At 37.2% G+C, this 23,885-nt stretch overlaps 1 protein-coding gene across 10 annotated transcripts in view; it reads left to right on the forward strand.

The window, feature by feature from the left end:
- The window catches only part of LOC140166813 (MAP/microtubule affinity-regulating kinase 3-like), a 120,674-nt gene that overhangs the window by 31,954 nt on the left and 64,835 nt on the right, over window positions 1–23,885 (forward strand). For all 10 annotated transcript variants that reach the window (XM_072190330.1, XM_072190382.1, XM_072190614.1 and 7 more), the window contains exon 5: window positions 21,160–21,208. In XM_072190330.1, the coding sequence (XP_072046431.1) occupies window positions 21,160–21,208 (49 nt within the window). The remainder of the gene's footprint in view (window positions 1–21,159; window positions 21,209–23,885) is intronic.

The following is a 23,885-nucleotide window of genomic DNA, read 5'->3' on the forward strand; positions in this document are numbered from 1 at the left end:
CGTATGAAATTAACAATATTACATTGAGGACTGTCTGGGCACATAACCTATTAAAGCTAGGGATTTATTTGCATAGCATACAAAATTAACACCAGCCATACGCTGTTACATACAGCCGTATGTTTGATCTTAATCCAAGAAAAATAGGCAGTCTCTTCCAGGCCCATGCCAGCAAAAATAAATATTGAAAATATTGAGAGAACTGCCATATGCTCACTACTACTATCCAAAAGTGCAATATAAGTTTATTCAAATGAATGTGATTATCAATTTAAGAACTGTCAGTACAATGTAGGAGTGTGCAGTACATCCCATCATGGCAAATTAAATCAGAAATATGGCAGTGTACATGTATGTGACCTGCTCTGGTGAAAATGAGTGCCAGGGTACATGAAGATGTAATTAAATCAAACAAAATTTTGTTCTAAATATTGATTTTAATGATGGTAGTGACAAAATTGGGAATGGAAATTAATTTGCTTATTTTCGACTTTTCGTGAACATATTTGGAAGTTGTTTGAAAATGCTATGAATACAAATAAGCCAATAACTGGTATTGGGGCTCTTGGGATATATCGGGTTGCTGATCAGTTTGGGAAAATTTGGCTTTGAAACACTGAAAGATACGGGTGTATTGCAAGAAATAATTATAATATTCATATGCTGATGTTCCACTGACAAAACTATCTGATGAGGGAAGCCTCCGATTAGAATACAGACCTGGGGCTACATTCATGATGATACGATCTTCTGTTCGAGTCAAATCAAGGACGCAAATCTTGAAGTATGTCAGAGATAAATTGTTCGTGTTTTAATCTCTAGACTTGGTAGATGAAGTTGAATCAGAATTATGTGTACTGCTGGCAAGTAGGAAAAAACAAACACGCACAAACCTACTCAGTAATTGCCAACAAACGAGGACATCAAATTTGAACCCATAGTGTACTATTCAAGTGTGGACACACAATCCGGAAATCAATTGCCATACCGAGGACATGTACGTGCAAGACATGTCATACCCTGCGCTAATAGCATTTGTACACTGTTTGCAACCTAACGGTGAACCATGGGCATTCTCAGTTCCAATCCACGGCTGTGATTAAAATATCATAAAAATGTCCTCATTTGGAGGTGTTTAAAAATAAATATATTATAAATAAATTTTCCATGCAATTTTGAAAAAAAAATTGTAGTTTATGAAAATGGCAATAAATACCTGTATAGCAAAAACTAATGCCACAGCTATTTTCTAGATACCAAAATGATTTTGCTGTGATTTGATAAAGTATTTTTGATCCTCTTTGATGCATTAACCGTAACACTGACAGGTTTTGTTGGTGCTGGGAAGGGAAAGAAGGAAGTTTTAAAGGAAGAAAATGAACGAAGAAGTAGGTTTGTTTCCTCGATTCAATCCTCGGACCCTCGGGTGCTAAGCACGCGACCAGTAGCCACAGTTGTTTTGTTGGCCCGGCCAACAGACAAATTGAAGAATGATACAAGTGAAAAATTATTGATTTGCAAATCTGTATACATGGACTAGTTAAAATATATCAGAACAATTTTTGAGGTGGTTGGAAAGCCAGATAGATATGGTACATTTGATGGCACTATTGATATTGTATGTATGCTAATGTACAATTTCGTTGATCAGCTTTGACGCAGTGGTAATACATAATGCCCGCTTGATCTTTCAAATAGTGCCGATTTGAGTGAATTGCCCCTACTAACAAAATAGCGTTAGTTTAAGTACCTAGTTGTGCAACCCACAGACTATGGTAATTCACATAATGCTACATAATGCGCACCTGAAATATGATGTTCAGTCTTCTGTATTAGTAGACACTACCTCACAAAATCCTTTTGGATTGAAGGATTTGAACAGTTTAATTCTTAAATGTCAACATCTCTTCCATACTATTTACAATGCATACAGAAATGGGAGTAACAAAATAGTTGGTTCTATATTTTGGTTATTTCTCTCAAATCTAGAGGTTTAAACAAACTACCTTAATGAGCAGGCAAGAAAAACATCAAGTTGTTAATTGTAACCACTTTGACCCTCAGACTATGTTAAATGTTAGTATGCATAAGAGTTACATAATGCACTTAATGTGATGCCACTGATGGACGCCTTCGGTAATAGTGATTCACATTTATATACACTTGTATGTATACATGATATCCTATATATATGCTTAAATGTAATAGCCAGAGTATGCAAAATAGGCAAGTGGACTACGGAGAAGTCTACCCTATTCTAGACACACAGACTTCAAATGTACATTTTGGCTCTTGTATCAAAAAGAGATTGATATATAAATCGGTTTCATACTTCATGGTAGGGAGTGCGCAGGTCAGTGTTATTCAACCAATGGGACCATTTGGAAAATGCAACGCCCCGGGGGCGTTTATTTGAGGAAACACGGTACATGTATTGAAGTTTGTTTTTTATAAGGTGGAAAATATAAGACTCATATTAATGTGTATTGATCAAGAATGGTGCAAATGCAGTTAGGCACAGTGCTTACGCTAGTTGTGCGTTGCGTAATGTGTGTCTGGCGCACACTTATGTGAATTTACGCGAGCGTGAGATGGGACTTTATTGATGCACGCAGCAACAAAAGTGAATCATTTTTGCCATATATAACCCGAACAAACTTTACAAACCTGTATAATGTTTTGGTTAAATTCTGCAACTGTGCAGTTCATGACTGAATTCACTGATGAGCACAAACTGTGAATGAAATGGAAAGTCTTTCAAATGACCTCAAGACAAGAATCATCACTATCACTAGGATCCACAACATGTTCATCTATCAGGGCACAGTTCTTTAACCCCAATACATTTGTACATTCATTGAATGACCGTAGAAAATTTGGGCACAAAAACTCATACTCTGCAACTTGAGGTCAAATTTTGCACTATGATTGTTTAATTGAGGTTATTGAACTATGCCATTGGGATGAGGCTATTGTGGTCTATAGTATATCAAATATTGTTCTGCATACGAATAAAAAAATATATCTAGAAACAATTAAGCAAACTAATATGAAACTGCCGTGAGCTAATTCCGTGTTCAAATTAACGCAGTAACGCCGCTTCCCCATCCCATGTATGCATTGAAAGATACAGATGCAGAACACAGCAAGTATCTGGAAAACTGAAATGCCAAAGTTTATCATGGAATGCTGCATCAGCTGCCAATTTGCTTCTCATAAATCCACATCTGCAAAGGCATCTTTTATTAGGCAGAGTCTATTTTTCTCTCTTTATTTTCCTCCGCTGCTGACATTAATTTTCGGAAGAACATAAATTTTTATTTTTATTTTTAATCAAAATTAAAGTTAAGGCTCACATTAACAATACTTTCTTCATGGAATGATGTATTGAACCGATTTTGCAAAACATAGCCCTTGTGTACTTTTTTTTGTCATTGATAATTTTTTTACAGTGGCTATTTTATTTTGTATAATAAAATAGCCACTGTAAAAAAATATATGTGCTTTAAAGGTACAAAAATGTATGTAAGTTTCATCATCGGACAATGCCTACAAATGTTGGTTGATTTTATGCACATGTACCTACATTAAATTTGTATCATTATTCATACATGTTTTGTTTATCAGTACGGATAGAAAACCTGGTTTGAGATGACAGGTAGCAGTTCCACAGCAAATCTAAATTGATGGTTAATAAATATATGCCCGTGCAATTTGTGAAGTTGGTTAGCATACTGCCGTAGCAGTGGCAATATTGACGTAAAACCTGGCTGTGAAGTATGGTGATGAGGTCAGGTTGATGTGCACCGAGACGGACTGGATAGATGGATGGATGGGCCAGTGATGCAATCTGATGAAGCAGATGTATCAAAAACACTATTGACGTCTTTTTCACAGAAACGACAATGACCTCATCCCAAGGGCATAGTACAATAACCTCAATTTAACAATCATAGTGCAAAATTTCACCTCAAGTTGCAAAGTGTGAGTTTTCGTACCCAAATTTTCAAAGGTCATTCAATGAATGTAGAAATGTATTGGGGTTAAAGAACTATGCATTGATAGATGAGCATGTTGTGGATCCTAGTGCTTGTAACATGTGGGGCGTTGGGTGTCCATCTGCGCGTGTGAGGGGTGCATGTTTGTATATGTGCAAACACAGACTCTTTGTAATACGGGGGTGAGTCTGTGATGTATGTATTTTGGGTGTCGAGTGTGCATGTTATCAGCAGAATCAGATTGCACTGATTTGCACACATACATGAGGGGGCTCGGGATGGTAATTCAGTGTGAGCAACACAAATTATTGGATGAATTAAAATTATTTTATTATTGTTTTTTACAGTATGTGCATAATTTACGCCTGTGTGATTGTGCGAGTGTGCAGTTGTGTATCAGTCCTACACATGCATGTGTGTGTTATTCAGGGCGAATCCAATTAAGATGGTAAATTTTAGAATGATGACTTTTGGCAAGAACTATATACAGTATCCATTTATGAAGTAATGAATGCTAATGATAAAAACAATGATAATGTTCCGCTACTTGAGTGAATGTGATAACGGTATACAATATACGTAGATTTTCATGAACCCTAAGTGTCGTCTGTTGAAAGACATCCATGCCATTGCAGTCTTCTTATCATCACTTCTCAAGAATATAATGGGCCATTACATTAAACATGCTCTTATGGGCTCTCATTGGAAGCCAAAAACAGTCTCTTTTCTCATAATATACTTGAAGTTTAGTAACCCGTAAATACACGTAAGATATGATGATGCTAATTTATAAGGAAAATATGTTGGATATTTTAAAATTGTTTACAACATGTATGAACAGAAAAAATTGATATTATCAAAGACAGATATAAAAAGAGTTCATCGCGTCTGACGTCATCTGTCAATAGAGCATGGTTTGTTTACAAGTGTCGTGATGATGACTTGCTGAACACGGCGGTATAACCGGGTGCCTTATTGTTAATTTTGCACCTTCAAACATACAAACCATCTCAGAAGTTAAGTCTTTATAGTAGGAAACTTTCTTTCACAAAGGCACCATGTCAACAATGCCTAGAAAAGTTGCTTTTTCCCTTGTAAAAGTACGTAATTTTTCGCCATTTTCTGCTATTCCTTTTCTCCGATCGGCACCAGATAAATCGGCCTTCCTTTTACGCGCTATTAACCAAGCTTAACCAATCAAGGATCATAATCGACAGTGATGTCAGACGCGATTAAATCTTTTATCTCTGTCTTTGATAATAACAAATGCTTTGAGGGCTCAGTGCAACACAACCTCATCCCCATTAGCTCTCCTGGGTAATGTTACTCATAAGCATGATTGCATTTATACACAACATCACCTAGTGAAGATGAGGGAGTAGTGCACTGAGCCCTCAACATTTGTATAATTTTCAGGAACCACAAGTTGAGTTTTGATGAGGTTTTTAACACAACGTTTAGATTAAAATGGATACTTTGACTATAACAGAAAACCTCAAATTGTATTAGCTTGGCGACACACTAATTTTACTTGGTGTCATCGTGATGCATTGATGTGATATTTTGCACGTAGCTGTAGATTGCAAGGTATCAAATCAATGGATTTCACAGAATTCAAGACCTATCTCAACAACCATGATTTAAAGTTAACCATAAAGTACACACTGTATGTCCTGGCTATTTTGAATGTGTTTTTCATGTCAATTTATGTATATTGTATGCATATCTGGCAGTTCAATGAGAATTTCTTTTAAAATTTGAACTTCCTGATGTTGCATTTGTTAATGTTCACTGTACAGTATCCATACAAGTAGATCAACACTAATGCCATACATAATTTGAATATCCATCAAATTCAAAAGATCTTATAAATTACCCATTTAATTAATAAACAACATTCGACCAAAACTGAAACATACTTTACTCATGATTATGTCAATAGAATCTAGTCCAGGACTCCAGTGTTTTTGGTTAGTTTGTGAATTTCAACAACAAAAAATGACTACTGTCTTAACACTCCACTTCTATGAAAAGTTGGTTGCATTTGGCATGCAATTGGGAAAAGGCTGATAGGATTTGTACACATGTAATATCAGCATATTATGTAGGATTTGATGTAGTTTGTGAATTGTAATGAGCTTAGGGTTTTGCATTCCCAATATTATAGATTCTTGTTGTTTTCCTTTTCTTTTGATAATCAGTGAATTTTCATTCCCATCCTTAGTTTGATGTAAAAAATACATTTCACAATTTTCATGTCATTGTCACATGTAGTAGAAAATGTATTATTTTGTGTACTTGTTGTCATTTGTGACATGATCTGGTCCATGGAGGCCAAAGACGGCAAATTTGAAATTAGGATAAAGGCAGGTTTTCTCGTCAGGGCACAAGATTTTCCGTCTGGATAGGCCAGTTGGGATTTTGGCATAATTATGAATTTGTGACATGTTGCAATATCAGAAACACAATGAAGTAGAATCTGGGCCAGCCTGATGAAACATTGCACCCTATGACCTATGTTTACCCCTGAAAGGCAAAAATATGGAGTAAAAAACAATAAATACATAAGACATTACAAAACTTCATAACTTTAGAACCAAGTTTGCTAGACCTTTAATGTTTTAAGCATATGACAGCCTAATGTTTGACAAGGTAATAATTTATAGTAACTCATTTTTCAAAAATGTGTCCTCTGGATTCCATGGACTAGATCATGTCATATTTTAGTATTTTTCATGCATTTGGGGAGTTAGAGCCATTTGACATATAGAGGGAGTAAAAAGCAACTTTTGACTCTAGTCACTCCACTAAATAGATGTACCTCAAGTCATGTTTAAAGGTGGTACATGTATACAAATAGCAGCTACTGATTATAACACAGGAACAAGTGCAGTTATTTGCCTCCCAAGTTGTGAAAAGCAACCAAGATGTAGGTCAGTGATATGATATAGCTTTTCATCATCCTTTACAGAGACATCATTCCTCTATTTTAAAAGCATCAAATTAATAGAATTTGTTGCATAAAAATCAGTCCATTTACCCTTTGGACAATACATGCACTACATGTTCGGTTCGTTGTACTTTTTGTGTACATTTTTACTTGGATTCGAAATACTGATTGTAAAAAAACGCAAAAATGCACAATTTTCTGAAATTTGATTTTGTTTTTGAGTTGTGTAGGTTTGCAATCAGTCGGTTAAGAATTGATTCAGAAGTGCTGTGGTGCAGAATGAATAGGGGGATGAACCCGGTTGTCAAGTATATATACAAGGAGTGAATTGATTTATTTTGGTTTTTCTTGTCATGATTGATGACTTTGGAAGGGGCTCTGTCTTGGTTTGCATGAATGTGACTCTGGCGGTTACAGACGTCATGACTCTTATTTGACGATAATGATGTGCCATGTATCGATCATTGTGTCACTGCTGCGATTCAAATGATTTGTGGCTTAATGTGTGGAAGAGTTAGGGGACAAACCAAATGATAGATGATGCTCAGGGAATGTAACAAAGCTGACCCACTCTCTCCTTCTGTTTTATAACAGGGCTCAATGTAATTATATTTTTTATGGGGGATGTTTGATCAATTTTCTTCAGAAAAATTGCACCTGTCCATTCAGTGCTGCTCATTTTCCACATAGATTTTCTCAGAAGCTTGGAAGCAAATTTTTTTTATCACCCTGTATTCTTTGAACCCTGCTTTGGTGACATAGCCTGATGAGAAATGTAATTTCCAACTCTATTACTCGCCCTTCTTCGCCTAGAATGAAACTAGTTTGTTTATAATTATATGGCTTCATCAATCTTTTAGTTTGTTCTCTAACAGAGTTTTTAGGAAAATGAAATTTCGACATGGTTTCTCTGTGTGTGTGATGCTTGTGGGCAATGCAAAATGAAGGAAATAAATATATACCGTATTTCGTCAAATAGTCGCCCCCCCCTCAAATAAACACCCCCACCACTTTTTTCAACCAAGATGTTTCATTCCGATATTTCCATGCTATCTTGTGTAGTAAGCTTACCAAGTTGCTCACATGGTTGATAATAGCAGCAATAAATGGCGAAAATCTGCATCGGCAACCCGGAAGTGAACCAAAAGTCAGTGTCAAAAGTTCATAGTTCGTCATTTTAGCGTGACTTTTAAGCTTACCTAATGATTTTAACAGGAATTGTCGTGCTAAAAATGACCTCTAATAAACGCCCCTTGGGAAAATGTAACGCCCAGGCGTTTATTTGACTAAATACGGTATAATGTAAAAAATTGTAGACATTTTTGTTTCACTGGGGCTAAAATCTATTCTTGCAATGATTTAAGTGCAAATAACGTTTGCAGGAATGCCGATTGGTTTAATGCACCGCATTTAGGATAACAGATTGATGTTGCCATTATCTTGGGCTGAAACGCTTAGTTTTGCATTGTTTTCATGCGGAATGTGTGGGAGGCTGGCTAACTTTTGACCAACCAACTCCCTAGTACCCTTCATGGATTGGGTATAGGTTTGTGATGCAATTCTTCAGCCGTATACAGGTATTTTTTTAATTACTCCTCAGCAATAGGCTGTTTCAGTTGGGAAGTGGGGGCGAGTGTTTCATTTTGTGTTGATTTCTTCATCCACGGTACTACAATAAAAAAGAGCAGATATGCAAATGCCCTTTTCCACCGACTCACTAGACCTAGTTAGAATTGACAAATTGAAAGGGCAAGGTTATTGCTTCACACAGCCTCTAAACAGTAATGGATTCTTTACTGTATTGAAATTGATATTTTGATCAAGTTGATCTCATTCTGCTAATCAAACCAAACCGTTCCCAAAATGTATCCAGACAATTGGGACTTATTGCCAGATCAGAATGTGATTTGTCTTAAAAACAAGACTAAAAGCAATATCAAAGAGAAAAAACTTCAAGAATTCTAAAATACACTGATATTTAAACATAGCTTTACAATGGTTTCTAGTACTGGTATCATAACATGTTTGGTTATTTTACAAGTTTCAGAAGGTGATGTTCACTTGTGTGTTTTTTTTAATTGAAGGCTAATTAATAGCAGGACTAAAGATAATTTTACAACTTGCTGTCTTCTGAAGATAGTTTGACTTTATGACCATAACTTGTTGTGTACTGAAGATAGTAAAATAATTATGTCCATGCTGTCTACTGAAGATAGATATATGTCCATATCCACATCTTACTCTACTAAATATAGTTCTATGGCCATGTCCACATGTTGCTATCTACTGAAGATAGCAAGGTTTGTGTCCATGTCTACAGCTTGCTGTATACTGAATATTGTTTCATGCCCATGTCTACTTCTTACTTTCTACTGAAGATAGTTTTATGTCGATGTCTACTGAAGATAGTTTTATGTCCATATCTACATCTTGCTGTCTACTGAAGATACTTTTAATAGTTTTGTCCATGTTCACATCTTGCTGACTACTGAAGATAATTTTAATAGTTTTATGTCCATGTTCACATCTTGCTGACTACTGAAGATAGTTTTATGTCCATGTCTACATCTTGCTATCTACTGAAGATAGTTTTATGTCCATGTCCACATCTTGCTATCTACTGAAGATAATTGTAATAGTTTTATGTCCATGTTCACATCTTGCTGACTACTGAAGATAGTTTTATGTCCATGTCCACATCTTGCTATCTACTGAAGATAGTTTTATGTCCATATCTACATCTTGCTGACTACTGAAGATAATTTTAATAGTTTTATGTCCATTGTGAATTTTGTTCATTTTGAACAATTCCAAGTAAAACGAAGTTGGTTTACTCACATTTTAGTGACGTTTCACCACTACACTAGTGGCTTCTTCAGACTGGCAACTCATCACATCTGACTGCTTGCTTTTATAGGCAACAGGAAGCACCGTAGAGGGCGTGATGAGTTGGTCAAAGATGTTGTTGAGTGAGTAGGCCCCCTCGTCCTTGTTTAGAGTGTCTTGTTCATGTTCACATCTTGCTGACTACCGAATAAAGTTTTATGTCCATGTTTACATCTTGCTGTCTACTGAAGATAGTTTTATGTCCATATTACTGAAGATAGTTTTATGTCCATATCTTCTGAAGATAGTTTGATGTCCATGTCTACATCTTGCTGTCTACTGAAGATTGTTTTAGTTCAAATCTAATAAAAAATAAATAATACTTTAGGCTTATCTTGCTGGGAAATGACACATTTTTCCAGGTTTTGTTAATAGTACTAGAACAGGATTTTCAACTGGACTAAGTCTTCATTGTGCTGTGCTACCTGGTCTATTTATATTATGTATTTGGATCAAAGTTCTACTTTTTTTATGGCATAAAATTAATGACATTAAACATGCTCATCGTTGATGTCTGTAGAATATTACAGACCTATCTATTGTGCTAGAAAATGTTTTTATAGCATCTTCACATGATAATGCTGTATGAAATTATTATGAACCTCGTCCGTGTCTATTGTGCTAATATGAAGTGATTTTTTCCTCTGATGATCAAAAATCTGAGATGATTATCAGCGCTAGTATAATTTAAGTTGGAGCCTGAAGCCATCACTATGAAATGAGATGTTATGATACCAAGTTTGGTCATACACAGTACACGTGAGTCGATTTACATATTTATAGATTTTATAGCTAGGTCATCAGTATTCAGTGTATTTCCATATTTTGACAATAAAAACTGAATTGCATGGATCTTTTTTAGTACTCAACCAAGCTATAGCAGAGGAATTTGAAAGCTGGGAATTTTGGTGCAATCAAATGAAATCTTTTAAGAGTAGACCTCAAATCCATTTGGAAAATACTCAATAGAATCTGATTAACTTTTAAAAGAATAGTAGCTGCTGCCCCAAATCCTAACCAAAATATCAACTTTTACATAAACCTAGTCCTAAGCCTAAAACCTAACCATAATCTTAAGCAAAAAAAAAGATTTGTCTCAGCTTCCTTTAGCCAAAAACCCTAAGTGCTCTACGCGGGAAAAGGCTACGTGAACGCAGGATTGCTTTTTATATTGCACATACAGGCCATTAGGTTTTATGTTGCTTTGCTGTCTTTTGAGTCTTTTCAAAAGTCATTCTAACTGAAAAAAAGCAAGATAATTATTATTGTCATTTTTTTTATTACAAGTCATAATATTTTTTTAATATGATGCACAATTGTTTGTAAGCAATCATTTCCTTGATTTTGTAATACATTCTGAAAAGAAACAGGAGAAAATAATCAAAACACATGCATGTACCACTGAATGTAACCCATACTCAAAAGTACATTTATGGTAGTGAAATGTGTGTATTTGATTAGGCTAAGCTTGGATTAGCTATGCAACAACATTGCTGTGTCATAAATGTCACATGTAATGAAATTTTGATTAAATTGGGTGCATTCTTCATCTTGAATATGAAATGCACATGGGCAATGTTGTAGACAGTTGATGACTATAATGTGCATTGAACATATTGCTATTAAGTATTTCTGAATTGCGCTTTTTCAAATTATACGAGTGGGTTATAAAATGTCTTCACAACATTTTTTCAGTTCCACAGTTTTTGCAATATTTTTTAGTGTTAAATTTCAGTTTTATTTAATTTATTTTTAAATATTAGGTTAAGTTGTTTTAGAAACACAATCCGATCTGTATGGAATAGGACTTGCATCAGAGTAAATATACATACTATCAATACTTTGAGTGTCCCATCCCCTTCCTGATTGGAATTCACCATGTTTCTATTGGGATGTTCATTAGCCCAGTTGAAACCGAAGGTCTTGATATTAACTGAACCCCTAATAGTGGCAAGAGTACCTGGAGAGGAAGGATAATGCAGGAGATCTTTCCTGAGTAACGTTAATAAAAACACAAAGATAACTCCCAAATGCACAGGCAGGGGGAAAAGCGGAAATCGCTGACAATACCCTCGCACCCATTACTTTCTGTGCATGTTGGTTTATATCGATCGCAAACTCATGGTTTATATAGATCGCAAACTCGTAATTTGTGATAAAAAGTGGTGGCATGAGATATTTTCTAGATAGAATTCTTGTAAAAAAAATTGCAGTCTATTCCTGTTTGGGAGTATAAATTGCAGGATTAATTCTACATATACATTGTACACATGTACATGTAGGATTATTTTTGTTGATCCGTCCTTCTGTACAAAAGAATTGGAATTTTTTTTTGTCAGGCTTTTTTTTTTGGAGGATTGTTTGTTGATGGCTTTATTGGCTAATTAGAGATCCAACCAGAAAATTTCATATAGTTTTTAAACATGCTAAAATTTGAAAGTGTTGCATATTTTCACATCCATGATCAATCTAGGTGATCAATGTATAGGTGAGACAATTATTCACCACAAACTGTAGTAGTGAAACGACTTGGTGATGAAATCAGTATTTGTATATGTGCAGTGTAGATCAAGGGTAGCGCTAAGTTGCTTTCTGGGGTCCCGGACCCACCAAAATAGAGTTCGGACCCCCTGTTTTTAAATTTTCAGCAAGTTCAGGGGTCCCTGCAGACCCCCAGTTTTTCAATCTAGCGCTATTGCAGACATACTGTTTATGCTGCATTTGTGCAACTCTGACTCACCAAACTCTACTCCGGACCCCCTACTTTTGAATTTTCTGCAAGTTCGGGGGTCCCTGCGGACACTGGAGTGTTTAGTTCTAGCGCTACCCCTGGTGTAGATGTGTTTGCATCAACAGTGAGGTTTTGATAATGAATAATTGGCACAGGAAAATGAAAGCCGTCACCAAGGACAAAATGGAACGGGCCATTCCAGTTGAAATTCTCACACCTATTAGAAGACATGCCGTGAATCTTTCAAACAGGGAGTATGAATTTCAAATGGGGTTACCTGAATGGGTGACTCCATCTGAAATCTATACCCCATGTGTGAATGATTAAGGTCATGTCTACCTTAGGGGGTGTGTGGATTACAAATAGAATGGCCCAATGTTTCAAGCAGTAGCTTAGATTAAGAGTGCCGTCAATGATGACGTCAAAAGTGAAAGTAATATGGACAGGTATATCTCATTCCCCCCTCAGTATTTTGATGAAAAAATACCCACATTTGTCCAACTACATAATTTATACAATTTTACAACTATATGTCGACTGCTCAGTGCCAGAAGTGGGTAAGTGCAATAGCAGCTATGTGTAGCTGCCATGTGTAGATGAGTAAAATATACTGTATGTAAATTGTTAAATGTTCATATGGCAGCTACTACCTTACCCACGAGTACTAGTGTAGTAGTAATATATATTACTGGAAATAGAATGGGAATAGATAACAAAGACATGTTACATCAAAAAGTCTACATCCACTTAAAAGTCTGTAGCGGCCCTAAAGCAGAGGCAGCAAGACTAGCATATTTTAATAGAGATGGGGTGGGATGTGTGCATGTTCATGTGCATTATTGGCCATGTTGCCATGCTCAACATTTTGAGCATAATGATTACCTAAATCAAAAATGCCCGTTCTTGAAATAATGGAGTGAAAAGCATCAGTTGAGCTTTTGAAACGCCGGTTACCATCAGAAGGATTTATGAGATTTGAATTGGGGTATAATGCTGAATTGCTAGACATCAATCTTGATGATCATTTTTCTTTCAGGAAAGAATTTTACGATATGAGGAATTTGGAGTTTATGAGTTTGAATCCGTCATGAAATTTATTGAACAGAAAAACACAGATCTATGCCTCCTAGGGTAAAAAGACTCAAGCTCAAAGAATTGAATACCTGAGTGGAAGAAGGGCCCAACTCCATCAAAACTGTTTTTGAGATATTAAGAAAAAACTTAATATTTGGAAAAGTTTTATAGACAGAACGTTTTCATCTTCAATACATGAACATACAATAATACATACATTCGAAATATATTTGATGTTTCCATGGCAGCGGTACAGGTCTTAATACGAGTTGGAGTTGGGCCCTTCTTCCACTAATATACTGCAAGTGCCAGTTCTGTGTTATAAATAGCTACAGAAATTACGTAATCAACATTAATTGCACAAGTAGAACTCATGTAATATGTTAGCAAGAAAATTTATTGTAGTGAAAAGCAGATTTCATGGATGAACAAAATTCCTCTTTAACCCTATATTTGTGGAAGAAGGGCCCAACTCCATGGAGTTGGGCCTTTCTTCCATGAAAACTCATGATTAAGTGTACGTGAAAGACTATTTAGAGAGTGGATTTTGGCTCATCTTTCACACACAAGGAAGATCAGTCTGCTGGCAATAAAATGCAGGGTATAACTCATTTTTGTAACAAATTGGAGTTGGGCCCTTCTTCCACTCAGGTATTCAATTGTAAGATTACATGCTCCTTAGTGATTTTACAGTAGAATGCAGGTTATTTTTAGATACTACAGTGTTATTTTAGCCATACTTCGTAATCAATTTTGCAACTTACGATTCATTTTGCCTCACCGCATCATCGTAGTAGGAACATGTACCCATTAGCCCGCACTGATTGGTCAACACCGGTTCATTCCCATGTGCCCGGTTTATGTGTTGGTTGAAGGCGATGGTTTTTGTTGTTATTAAACATTGTCACACCAGAATGAGAGGACATTCACCTCTGTACATGTACATGTATTTTTGCAGCTCTTTTATTTTGTTGGACCGGTTGGTATTGGTCCCTGAGAAATTGTTGCAAATTTATGAGCAGAGTTTTGTAAACAAATTTTTATTTCAGCACCTTTCTGTTTTGTGCATCCAAAATTTCAAAAAATGAAATAAGCTCTTGAGGACCAGTTGAAGGAGTATTTCTGTTAAAGAAAGAATCATGAAAATACTGACATTATCAGAAGTAGAAACCTGAAACCAGGTGTAGCTCGGGTCGATGAGGACATCCTATGCTTTTACTGGCAGTTTTTGAAATTGAGTGGGTAGGGATTATTAAAGGACTAGAATAAAGTGAGTACAAACTGTGTCATTATAGGGTATGGAAAGGTGGATAGGCATATAGATACAGCATATAGGGTGGTCAAAATCAATAATGTATGAAAGTTGTTTGAAGACTAGAAACTTACTGTTACCACATGCATGAAAGGGAGATTCAGGTGTAGATTATAGATGCTTAATTAATGGTAGCAAGAAACCCCAGCCGATGGTGATGACTGCAGTTTACAGTAAAACTAGCTTTCATGCATTGCAGGACTAGGGATGCCCAATTAAGCCTGAACATTTGACATGAGCGAACATGACTGCTGATAATTCAAGCAAACAGAAATGGATTAAATGATAAATTCACTTTAAAGTGCTATAACATAGTTTGATTTGATTATTGAAATTTAGTGAACTGATAAATTTGGATGTCATGTGGCTAATGAGAGCTTGTCACCTTTGTGATGGGGAATTAGTGGGAGCTTGTCATATTGTAGCCCATGAGGAATTTGGGATTATAGCCAGCTTTCTTTCAACTAAATATGGAAGGGGGGTCTTGTGGTATTTGGTATTATCGTGGTACAGTGTTGGTATACATTAGTTACACATATTGTCAGTCCGCACATACATTTATATACATGTATGCTAAGTGTGCCCCCTCACAACTCTCAGTTGGACACCATGCTTTCTACAGAAGAAGTTGGCTTTCACCGGAACCGCATGTATCCACTAGTAGAATGATATGATATCATCCATTTTAGTAATGCCTGAAAACCGTTGCAAATTTAACCCACAATTTATTCCATGTACCATTGATGGGCTCATGGTTACATGTATATACTTCTCATATACATCTTATGTGTCATTGGAAGACGTATCTTGGTCATGTAGTAGTATATTCTGTAACAAATCATGTAGACCTATATTTGTACATTCCCATTAATCATGTTAATCAGTAATGTTCCAATGAACGTCAAACGGGTCTGTAATCGAGTATTCTACATAAATTATGCCTTTTTAATTAAATCTGTCAAAATGGAGCTCTATGTGGTAGTAGTTACAAATCTGTAGTTTCATTATCAATGTTTCTTTACACAAGTGACAGGGATATTTATCATCATAATAAAAGCATAGTTAAAAATAAGCCGAGTTCATTAAATCTGGTTGTATCGTTCTATTATTACCATTGACGCAATAGCCTTTGATACCAGTAAGGCAGTTAACATTCAGGATAACATTGTACATTAATGGGTATGATAATGTTGTAGGTTGCGTGTGTTATTCCATGAATGAAGTGGTTTCGTTTTCTTTAGCGCTGAAAATATATTATTATCAATAATGCATTGACCCTTGATTTCTTGCAGTATAATACACATGTCACTTGTATGACCCACCCTAGGACCCCCGGGGGATGTGCGTCATGGTTGGGGCATTTACCAACCAATTAGTGACGCAGGGTACGGTCATTTACTCGAAATGTGCCACAACATACCCGAGGGTGCGTCCAGTGTCAGTCACTTTACCTAGGTGCGTCCAATGGTTAGGTGCATCAGTGTCAGTCAAAATACCTAAATGGTGAGTCAAATTTGCGTCATGAGGACAGTCATAATCCTTAACATGTGGTCACAATTTTGACGAGGGGCTCAGTCATTGTCGGCAAATGTCCGTCATTGTTTAGACGCACATGTGGGTCATGGTATAGTTAAATCCGACGCACCTTTGTAAAGTGACTCACCACCCCCGGGGGTCATGGGGTGGGTCATACAAGTGACACGTGTATAAAGTGAACTCAATTGACAAATTTTGCAGTACACAATGTATAAGCCTGTACAATGTATGATTGTTGTTTCATCATTGAAGTGTTCTATTTTTAGATCAAGTTGAAGGCCAGGTGAATGATGTAATGTTACGCATGCAATATTTCAAGCTAATAACAATTTCATTTTTTTCCTTTAATTTTTGTGAATTTCTTCTGCCTCGTAATACATGTAACTTATACAAATCTGTATTGGTATTTAATATTTTAAACATTATTTACTTTTCTTATTATCTTATTTATCATTCTTTTTATATTTAAATTTCATAAATTTTCTTAAGAGTTTTGACTTCAGAAGTTGAATTGAATTTTAAAATTTGGATCAGACATAGGCTAGTAATATGTATTTTAATATTTTTGTTGTTGTATTTTTTGCTCAATTCTTATCTTGATATGTTTTGATTTCACACATTTTGCAAGTGGTTTGATTCAAGAATAGAATTGTTTAAAAATGCATTATCACTGGTTGAGCTTACTACTAGGAAGGGTAAAATAAGTCGGTGTTCGTTTTAAGTGGTAATCCGGGCGTCCTGACGGCCAAAATTGCCGTCGGATTACCAGAAATTCACTGCCGTTATCCGGCGGACGTCCCATATTTTTCACCATTACAGTGTCTGAAACGATGTCCTCGATTCCTCATCAAAATTAATTTAAAAACGTAATTATATCTCAGTTTTCCCAATCAGTTTTCCATGATTTTAAAGCTAAAATCGCCAACTAATTGAAATAGTAATTGTTCGATAAAGTCAATTTAAAATCATTAAGCTTACGCACGGTCGTAGTATGGAACATGATAACATCCATCCCGGAAGTCTTCGTATTTAGCTTTCACACGCGCGCATCCCCACATACCTAGTTTGGGCTCGATTATAATTAGTGTGCACTGTGCAGATTTCTTTTACTCCGTACTCGTACTATGTCTTTGTGATTGTGTTATTATTTTGTTGACCTTTGGCCTGTTAGAAGGAATCTGTAAATGATACACTACACTGAACATTGCTTCCACGCAATTATGCTTGTTTGGAACTGTGCCTTTGAGGTCGTGACAGTTTGACAGCAAAAACGTTGTTTCAACGTCGCCTCGCACGTGCGTTGAGAAAAAAATGGCGAAGCAAGTTTCAATTTGGAATTTACATTACTTTTTGATACTTAAAATTTTGAGAAATCCCGACTTTGGGGGATAATATACGGATGACCAAAAATTTTGGCGGATGACCAGATTTCATGGCATGGTCATCCGGCGGATGACCAGATTTTTTTCCTTAAAACGGACACTGAAATAAGTAGCACTTCTATTTGCTGAAGAAATAGCCATTGATGGTTTTCTTGCAGTATTTTTAACTTAGAGCTTCAATCAAAATACCCATGAGAAGAATGTGTTTATTCAGGCTAGTGTCAAACATCCTTCAGAGACTCCAGAAATAGCCAAGAATATTTGAACATGGGAATCAATGTACTAAGCAAAATTGAACTGTTTCAACCGTGGGATTTTATGTCCATGACTTTTATAATAAAGTCTTTGTAAACGACCGTTGTGATCTGTACCGAGGAGGGGGTGAGCAAGTTGCCAGGCCCACTTTAGTTTACAACAGTCTCTATAGTATTGACACCTGTACATGATGGTCTGTAACGAAGACTACCCATCCAGAACTATGTTGAAAATAGCGTTACAACGTGTATTTGGGAGGAGTGATTATTGAGCCTAGCGATCACAGCTATATACCTCTGACTGCTTGACAGAAATTGAAAATGTGCTTCAAGGAATAAAATTAATTGAAATACGAAAATTATGTTGGTAATAGTAACAATATAATAACAGTAAATATATTAATAATAATAGTAAGTATGCAAGCAGAGAAATGTCCATGTAACATCAGAATTCAAAGCTGTATCTGGTTCATCTACCTGTTATAAAAATAGCCATTAGGCTTGATTGAAGTATCTCCATTAATTCTTTGATAATGTGTGATAAAGTTAACTTTTCCTTTAAATAATGAATCATTATAAAAGGCACTTTTGTCGACACAAGTGTTCTAGTAATGGTGTTAAAGCAAGTTGAATTACCTTGTGAGTGGCATTCAGGTGTTTTCCACCTTGTTGTTATAATGTTTTGAAGAATGTGACAAGAATTTTCACATGCTTGACTGGGATTCCGCCTATGTACATGAATAAACAGGGATTGTATGATCCGGTGGATGGTCAGATAGCTGACATTTTTTGTACATCGAGAGCTATCATTGCAGTGTTAGTGAAAAGGTGAAGGTAATGGACTGGTGAGTCCAATCTGTGGCGAGTCCCAATAATAATGGTCAAAGAGTTTGTGAGCGAGCAGGGTTGAGTATATGTACATGTATGTGTGAGTAAGTGAGGCTAAGTGTGACGGGACGCGCTTGTGGGTGAGGAAGAAGGAAATAAAGGGAGAGAGATGATGAAGATATCTACTATACTAAAATAATAAGCGGTCTCTGTCTGTCCGGCTATGCGTTCCGCCGTGCTGCGACGCATCGATCCGATATTTGGGACATGGGTAGGTGCTGGGAAAAGCATGTTGACCGTGTGGTTTTGAAGGTCATCGGAGGTCAAGGTCAAAGGTCAAATTTTCAAACTTTGTCCGATCGGGCCCAAATTTGACGGGTGGGACCCTTGATACGAGGGGAATATAGGGGCGAAATAAAATCGAGGTCAAAGGTCATTACGGAGGGGTCAAATTTCAAACTTTGTCCGATCGGGCTCAAACTTGGTAGGTGGAATCCTTTGTATGAGGGGAGCATGAAAAACATTATATGGAGGTCATCCGAGGTCAAAGGTCATGGATTTCAAACTTTGTCCTATCGGGCTCAAACTTGGTGGGTGGCATCCTCGATACGAGGGGAATATATATCCACAAACAAAAATGAGGTCAGCCAGTGCTCTCACAGCATCAGGGCTCTCACAGCTGCAGGTGCACTAGTCTATACTATAATAATCATAAGCTCTGTCTGTGTGTCTGTGTGTCTGTCTGTCCGGCTATGCGTTTAGCGCCAAGCTTCGACGCATCGTTCGATATTTCAGACATGGATGGGTATTGGCCGTGCGCTGTTTACCGGGTAGTTTCGAAGGTCATCGGAGGTCAAGGTCAAAGGTCAAAATTTCAAACTTTGTCCGATTGGGCCCAAACTTGGTGGGTGGGATCCTTGATACGAGGGGAATATATGCACGAAATAAAATCGGGGCGAAATAAAATCGAGGTCAAAGGTCATTACGGAGGGGTCACATTTCAAACTTTGTCCGATTGGGCTCAAACTTGGTGGGTGGAATCCTTCGTATGAGGGGAGCATGAAAAACATTATATGGAGGTCATCCGAGGTCAAAGGTCAAAGGTCATGGCTTTCAAACATTGTCCGATCGGGCTCAAACTTGGTGGGTGGAATCCTTGATACGAGGGGAATATATGCGTGAAACAAAATTGATGTCAACCGAGGTCAAAGGTCATGTAGGGGCTAAATTTAAACTTTGCCCTATTGGGCTTAAACTTGATAGGTGGAATCCTTCGTATGAGGGGAGCATGAAAAAATTACACGAGATCATCCGAGGTCAAAGGTCATCTGGGGTCAAACAGTATCGCTATCATGCCAGTGCTCTCACAGCATCAGGGCTCTCACAGCTGCAGGTGCACTAGTCTATACTAATAAAATACTAAGCGGTCTCTATCTGTGTATCTATCTATCTGTCTGTCCGGCTATGCGTTTCGCCGCACTTCGACGCATCGTGCTGAAATTTTGGATATAGGTAGGTCTTGGGAAAAGCATGTTGGCCATGTGGTTTTGAGGGTCATCGGAGGTCAAGGTCAAAGGTCAAAATTTCAAACTTTGTCCGATCGGGCCCAAATTTGGTGGGTGGAATCCTTGATAGGAGGGAATATAATCTTGCGCGAAATAAAATCAAGGTCAACCGAGGTCAAAGGTCATTACGGAGGGGTCAAACTCAAACTTTGTCCGATCGGGCTCAAACTTGGTGGGTCGAAACCTTTGTATGAGGGAAGCATGAAAAACATTATATGGAGGTCATCTGAGGTCAAAGGTCATGGATTTCAAACTTTGTCCTATCGGGCTCAAAATTGGTGGGTGGAATCCTTGATGCGAGGGGAATATATGCGCAAAATAACATTGAGGTCAACCAAGGTCAAAGGTCATGTCGCGGCTAAATTTAAACTTTGCCATATTGGGCTTAAACTTGATAGGTGGAATCCTTTGTATGAGGGGGGCATGAAAAAATTACACCAAGGTCATCTGGGGTCAAACAGAAATGCTATCATGCCAGTGCTCTCACAGCATCAGGGCTCTCACAGCTGCAGGTGCACTAGTTTAATATAAGATTGATAAGGCAGTTATTTTAAAAGCTCACATTTTGACCATAAATTACTTGTAAATGAATTTATTTTTAACAATGTTATTATCTCTTTTCTTATTTTCCCAATTTCTACAGGTTTACAGAGAAGTAAGAATAATGAAATTATTAGACCACCCAAATATAGGTAAGTGATCAATACCGCAATGACGGATTTCAGAAATTTAAACAAAATGGACTGACAGACAAAATCCGGAAAATCATCAGGTTTTTGATGCTTTTTTTGGTCAAAAAAGGTCAAAATTTTGGGAAGAAAGTCCACTTCTCACAAAATCGCCCCTCCCCCTTGAAAAAAATGTCCACTTTTTTAAAATCAGCACCCCCCGAAAAAAATCCTGTGTACGAGCCTGGATTAGGGTCATTAATCTTCCATATCATGTCGTTCAAATTTTGAATTTGAGGATCTTTGTTTTAGTCTCGCAACTGACGAATGAATGGCAATGTAAAAGGATGTTGATTTGATATATTACTTGATGCCCAGCTGATATCGTAACACCACTCCTTTAAAGGCGGATTCATCAAAAGGTTCTGAAAGCCATGGTCATATTGCAGTTATTATCTATTATTAATATGACCTACTTCTTCATCATATGGCATGTATGGTAAACAGCAAGGATACACGATTTATCATAACATAATGCAGTCCCTCTACCTGAATTGACAGATGCATATTATGATTCAGTGCTGTAGTGATGACTATGGTATTTATGGGTGTGGAGAGTGACGTGCTTTGTTTATCATTTACATTTATCAACAGAAAACATTAGATAACCGGTACTTGATTTGCTCATGCTACAGATGGAATACAATGATTTCTTGTATAATTCTCCCTTCTGTGCATCATGTGCATATTCTCCTTTTGGAAAAACATATATTTACTTCCTGTAAAAATAAAAACAATTGACATTTAATTTTTGTACAAATTTTCATTGATTAACAGAGAAATCTATAATAGATAACATATTATTGTCATCGTCTGACAAGGGGTGCCTTATTTACTCGCCGTCGATCACAAATGAGTTTTATCTGTGGTTTTATCAAGCAAATAAACTTAGCATATTTTAACGACAGCTAGAGCATGTAAAACCAATGTTGTATGCAACACAGCAACATGGACATTGGTCAGTCAAACTGTTCATGCTGCATCCACTATGGACAACAATGGCCTCATCCCAATGGCATAGTTCAATAACCTCAATTAAACAATCATCGTGTAAAATTTGACCTCAAGTGGCAGAGTATGAGTTTTTGTACCCAAATTATCAAAGGTCATTCAATGAATGTACAAATGTATTAGGGTTAAAGAACTGTGCCCCTGATAGATGAGCATGTTGTGGATCCTAGTGATCACAATTTTCAATGGGCTGTTCCAGTTGAAATCCATACACCCCCTGTGGAAGACATGACCTTAATCTTTCACACAGGGGGTGTAGATTTCAAATGGAATCACCCATTCAGCTAGCCCCATTTGAAATTCACACTCTCTGTATGGATGATTATGGTCATACCTTTTACAGGGGGGTATGGATTTCAACAGGAACAGTCCAATGTGGCTAGATTGCCAAGACCAAATCAATGCCTAATTGACGACTCTAATTAGATTAGCAGCCCCAATGATGCCCAGGGAGGATGGACTGAATCGGGCATCCTATCTCAAAGCTACTACACAAATGCTGAGGCAAGGAGGAGGTGATAGATAACTTGTAGCATGAATCCGAACATTCCCACTATTTCACTGTAATGTAACACAGTAAGCGTATAATTTGATCACCACCAAATAGGCCAGACTTGAGAAGCTTTAGTTACTATATTTATAAATCTACAAAATGGAATATATTTGACCCATCTGGAATTCACAAAAAGCTAACCATATGTGTGCCTGTACTCTATCGAGGCAGGGGCGGTCATCAGATTTAGGCTGCTTCCAACCAACCCCCCTCCCAGGGTGTTAGGGTTATGCACCAGGAGACAGGAGTTCAGCATTTGTATATGTGTGTAAAGAAATGTAACAATTGCATTGCAAACTGATGCAATGTAACAATGCAAGACTCATGAGGGGTATCTATCAATTTATGTTAGGTCTTATAATACTGTAAAGATTCGCCTCAGCCCTCGAATGAAGGATCTGAAGGGGCACTGCAACTTTTTTAGGGCAAGTTGAAAATTGCCTTGGATTTTCACTGAAAAGGCAAGGCAGCACGGCAGTTTGTAATATTTCAAGAGGGCATCATGGCAACTGTTGAAAATTTGAGAAGGGCACCAAGGCAATATCTCAAAAAGTGAAGAAACCACACACAAACATAGATACAATGTAGATAATTTTATAATGAAGGGGCTGGGCTGGGGCACCGACGGTAACTTCATTAGAGGGCATGGCAAGTGACTGCCTTGGGTAAAGGACATATTTTGAGGGCATTACGGCAGTTGGGATGGGCACCCACGGCAAGGTGCCGTGGGTTAATTCGAGGGCTGATTCGCCTGATGGCGCACTTGGGCTACTTTGCCTTTGGGTACATATGCAAATAGAGAGCACCCTCCTCTGAAATCCCAACAAGAATTAAGGTTACATGCCCTTATTTGCTGGTGGAAATTTTACGGGAGGGTAATTTTAGGTTGTGCCTAAAATTCCCCTTTTAAATGTGACCCCATAGCGCCAGTTGACTGGTAGTGGCTGACCATTGCCAACTGCACTCATTCAATTTTTATTTCACATTCAACCTGGGCAAATAATATCAAACACTTATCCCATGATGCCCATAGACTGGTAGTTGTTCAAATGTCCAGGTATTACCCTGATCAGAATT

The sequence above is a fragment of the Amphiura filiformis genome, chromosome 1, assembly GCF_039555335.1.
Source record: "Amphiura filiformis chromosome 1, Afil_fr2py, whole genome shotgun sequence".
NCBI classification, from domain to species: domain Eukaryota; kingdom Metazoa; phylum Echinodermata; class Ophiuroidea; order Amphilepidida; family Amphiuridae; genus Amphiura; species Amphiura filiformis.